Raw genomic sequence first — 4,195 nt, 5'->3', positions numbered from 1 at the left:
TGTAAACTTTTGGGTGTAAGTTAACCCAACCTACAGCCGCTTCATGATTTGGGGTTATCAAATTTCATGTCACACCGGCGCCAACTTTGACGCCGTGCGCTTTTTTTTAACTTCTTCGCCAGGTTAACACCCTGTGCCCTGTAAATACCAATTGCTCATCATGTTCAGCTTAAAATAACAGCAAACCGTCTCACCTTTATAAAACAGCTTTATACTGCTTTGGCATTGACAGATATAAAACCTTAACAATATCTATTTCCGAAAGTGAAGATCGCACCTCAATTGCGAAATCATCTGCTTAGGAATCTGGGTGTTTCGGATCTTCAGAAGTTTTTTTTCTTTGCAAACTCCAGCGGCGAGCCGCTGGAGGCAGATAATCGGAATTAAACATTACTTAATTCCACTGGACTATTCACAGTTTTAGGTGTTTGTATTTAAGCATAGTATTTGTGGTTGCTCCTGGATGCGTGGAATTAATACATATGTACATGAGGTATACTTTATAATGTCATTTACACACCAAACTTAGTCTTGGACATCTTTACGTATTTATATAAGTTGCTAAATAATCGTTTCGCTAAAACACTAAACCATTGCGAGTGGGCGTTAATTTAGCCATAATCATTCATTCATTCCAGTGCCGGCGCATAGTGATGAGCAGTTCTTATTCGCATGGAGTAAAGCGAAAAGCAACAGCAAAAAGTTAATAAAATCATATCTGAAACATATTTAATAATACACTGTTTACATTGGAAGACGTTGCTTAAGAATATGCCGTGAAAGTCACACATTGCACCACAGCACAGGGAGTCAGAAGTTTATTTTACATCTCGATTTGTGGCAAGTATACAAAACATGAGCTTGTGAAAGAAATTCGAAGCTCTTTTGTTGATTTTTTTTTATTCGTTAAAAAATGTGGGCCGACAGATTTAAGTGAAACGGAGCTCCAAGAGGGGGAAAGTACGGCGTAATACGAGCAAGCCGTACGATAATTAGCCTGGATGAATAGAGCGCTACAGGTAGGCCCAAAGTGAATGGACAGAGAACTGAACTGATAAACTAATACATACACGGAACAGATTTGTTGTGGCGCTGGGAGCCTCCGTGTGACGGGCCGTGGGGTGACACTGGCGATGTTATCTACGCATTACAGTCGGACCTCTCTGTTTTGTCGTGACCAGGACAGTACCGTATGGACGTACTAATGACCGGGTAGAGGAGAAACTAACAGAGTACCCAACAATTGATTGGGAGATTAGCTGCAAGGGTGATGGGTAGAATCAACAGGGTTAAATGCGATCCATTGAAATAGAGACAAGTCCCTAAACTGTCGACTCGTCGCCAGCGAGAGAAAAAAAACCGTCACTAAAACGGTCTAGTGGTTCTGAACAGAAAAGTCTACAAACATATTGGTGTTAAGCAGTGTATAAATAAAGTCCGTGCTCTCCCACGGAATGGTCAGACAAGTGAAAACGACCACTGGTCACTCCTAATTAATCCGGTTTGCTCTATCACAACTGGCCCCACTGTGGCCCGAGCTTTTGGTCCGGCTAACCTTGTAACCTTGTCACAGGCTGTTGATTCCTCGTTTACCATATGGAAAAAAAATGGCGCGGAAGTAAAAACGTGAGGTTTAGTGCGAGTCCACACCCGTCGTGATAAAGGTGGCGGAATGAATTGTACAAGCTGTATATACACTGTACACGCCTGTAGTTAAGGAAATGTAAATACTGAATTGTCCCAATTTTTTTTAAAATGTCACAGTTGCATGCAACTTTTGTATAGGATAATAAATAAATGCATGCTTTACAACCTAAGATTTGCCATATTGGATTTTCGCAGTACACACTGGTAAGATGCATATACAAAGGAAACTTTTAACAGCGGTTCAACGAAGAGTTGTCCGACTTTGCTGTTGGATATTTCATCATTCAAGTTACATATGTGGTCATAACATCAACTGAGTCGACTGTGTCGTTATATTAACATGGCATCAATTGAGTCGATTGTCACAGTTATAGCTGAATAACCGCAAAGAGGTTAATTGCCTTATACGTAGGCCTATATATATATATATATATATATCTGTCGTACATTGAAGTCAGCCAGTAAAATATTTCATCATTTAAGTCCATCTTACCATGTATTCTAAATATCATGTCAATGTAAAGCGGGTTTGAGATGACATCACAGCTTTCATCAGCTAAATCGAATCGGTCATTATAGCTGTCGTCATATGAGTCGAGTTTATACCACTTTGAGTCGACTGATAACTCGATATTGATATTTACTTGTGCTATATGTCAATTATGCAATTTTCCTTCATTTTCCGAAAACACATGCAGATATCCTTTGTCAGTCACATGGTGACACGATTGTTGACCCAGTTATTAGAAAAACCGGCCGATAATGACACGATGTGACGAAAATCGACGGATGATGGCACGATTGTGACGAAAACCAACCGATGATTGTTAAAAAAACGACTGAAGATGGTTCGATTATGACAGCTGACCTCGGTTTTGACGAAAACCCACCGGTCAGAAAACTGATAGATGATGATTCAATTGTAAAGAAAAATCTGACCGATGATGGTACAAAAGATGATGTGACAAAAAAAACTTTTGTGAAGTAAAGCCACCGAAGATGCACGATCGTGAAGAAATTTTGTCGATGAAGGATCGGTTTTGACGAAATTTAGCCGATAATGGCATTATAGTGATGGAAATCTTACCGGTTATGAAACGATTTTGATTAAAACTGAACGATATTGCACTGTAGTGACGAAATCTTAGATGATGGCACTATTTTGACGATTCTTTCAGATCCATGATCGCATTAGCGGCACGATTTTCCGAGATTCCACGCACTACCTGTAATTAGTATCATGTAGGAAGTATAGGTAAGTCTCCAGAAGAAACGAGTTCATTTCCATTCTGTAACATGCAAGCTGTTCTTTCGTTCACAGCATCACAAAAATAGAATTACTTGTATTTAATGCAGCTTCAAGAGGGCAAAGAATCACTGAAGAGTGAGCGTATACTTTCTATTTTCCTTCCATCAAGACGGCTTTATCCTGATAGTATATTTCATCAGCAACTTCTAGCTGTGGATTGTCATCAGCAGTTAGTCGCACTTGCATTCATTTACGATTTGCATTCATTTACATTATACCTAGTTACATGGAGAAGATCGCTTAAGCCTACATCAGGAGGACGTCCAGTGTAGTCAGAAATTGCCGTATAAGCTACTATGAAAACAGTTATTTAAATAAGCTATACTCTTTGTATGGCTCTCTGTGTGGATGTGTGGATGCTGTAAGCCTGTGGGTAAGACACTTGCCTGGGTGGTGTTTTGACGGCACTATACATGCTTCACTGTACGCCTGTTTGAGTTACACCTGTGGGTGAGAAACATCCGTGGGTGTTCATTTTCACACGTACTTGCAACTTTTGGTGTGTAAACTTATCCTTCTGAACGAGCCGATCTTCTCACAATAGGGACGGTGGACCTTTTCGCGTGGAACCCAAATACCTTTTCAACGGCCTAATGTGTGTTTTGTTACGTGTTTGAAGTACTTTTTTACGACAATAATTTAGAGTAAAAAGGATTGTTAAAATGAGTTGGTGTACAGTGTATTAGAAACACGGCGTCCTGACTGGCACTGTGCACTGCTAAAGCCTGACGTGATGGTGAAGTCTGATAAAAATAAAGTTTTGACATTGGACAATTTTTTTTTCTAAAACCATTCTGTAGATTGATGAGTGTCTCCCATTGAGGGTGAGTTTATACTTTGTCGTTTTCCACATCTGTTGTAGGCTGTTTTTGGTTATCTGTCTCATTCATCTCGCTTTGCATAGTGATCAAGACCAGAGGTTTCTGCAAATCTATAGAGGTTCGGAGACCTGTTCGGGGGCTGATCGGCTGATGGTTGCTGATATCCGGACCCAGCCTGTAGGGGGTAGGAACCATCTCTAATGATAAAACTCAGACCTCTGACAGTCTGGGATCCTTTGAAGATAAAAAACCTCAAAGTTTCTGTGACACAGCTTTGATGTTTATACGCATCAATAATAATGCTGAATATTTGTTGGGGCAGCACATTAACTCATGAATCTTTTCAAACTGATTTGTCACTACTGGTGGTCCTCTTCTTAATGACTGATGGGTTGGCGCACTATCCTTTCATAACCAG

General features: G+C 40.1%; 1 protein-coding gene across 1 annotated transcript in view; it reads right to left on the bottom strand.

Annotated features, from left to right (window-relative positions):
- The window catches only part of LOC135467032 (homeobox protein goosecoid-like), a 14,041-nt gene extending 10,069 nt beyond the window's left edge, over positions 1-3,972 (bottom strand). The window contains exon 1 of the mRNA XM_064744789.1: positions 3,906-3,972. Within this exon, the coding sequence (XP_064600859.1) occupies positions 3,906-3,972 (67 nt within the window). The remainder of the gene's footprint in view (positions 1-3,905) is intronic.
- Between the last annotated feature and the right edge of the window lie 223 nt (positions 3,973-4,195).

Source organism: Liolophura sinensis, chromosome 6, assembly GCF_032854445.1.
Source record: "Liolophura sinensis isolate JHLJ2023 chromosome 6, CUHK_Ljap_v2, whole genome shotgun sequence".
NCBI classification, from domain to species: Eukaryota; Metazoa; Mollusca; class Polyplacophora; order Chitonida; family Chitonidae; genus Liolophura; species Liolophura sinensis.
Note: the sequence above shows the minus strand (reverse complement) of the source record. Positions and strands in the feature narration are given on the sequence as shown.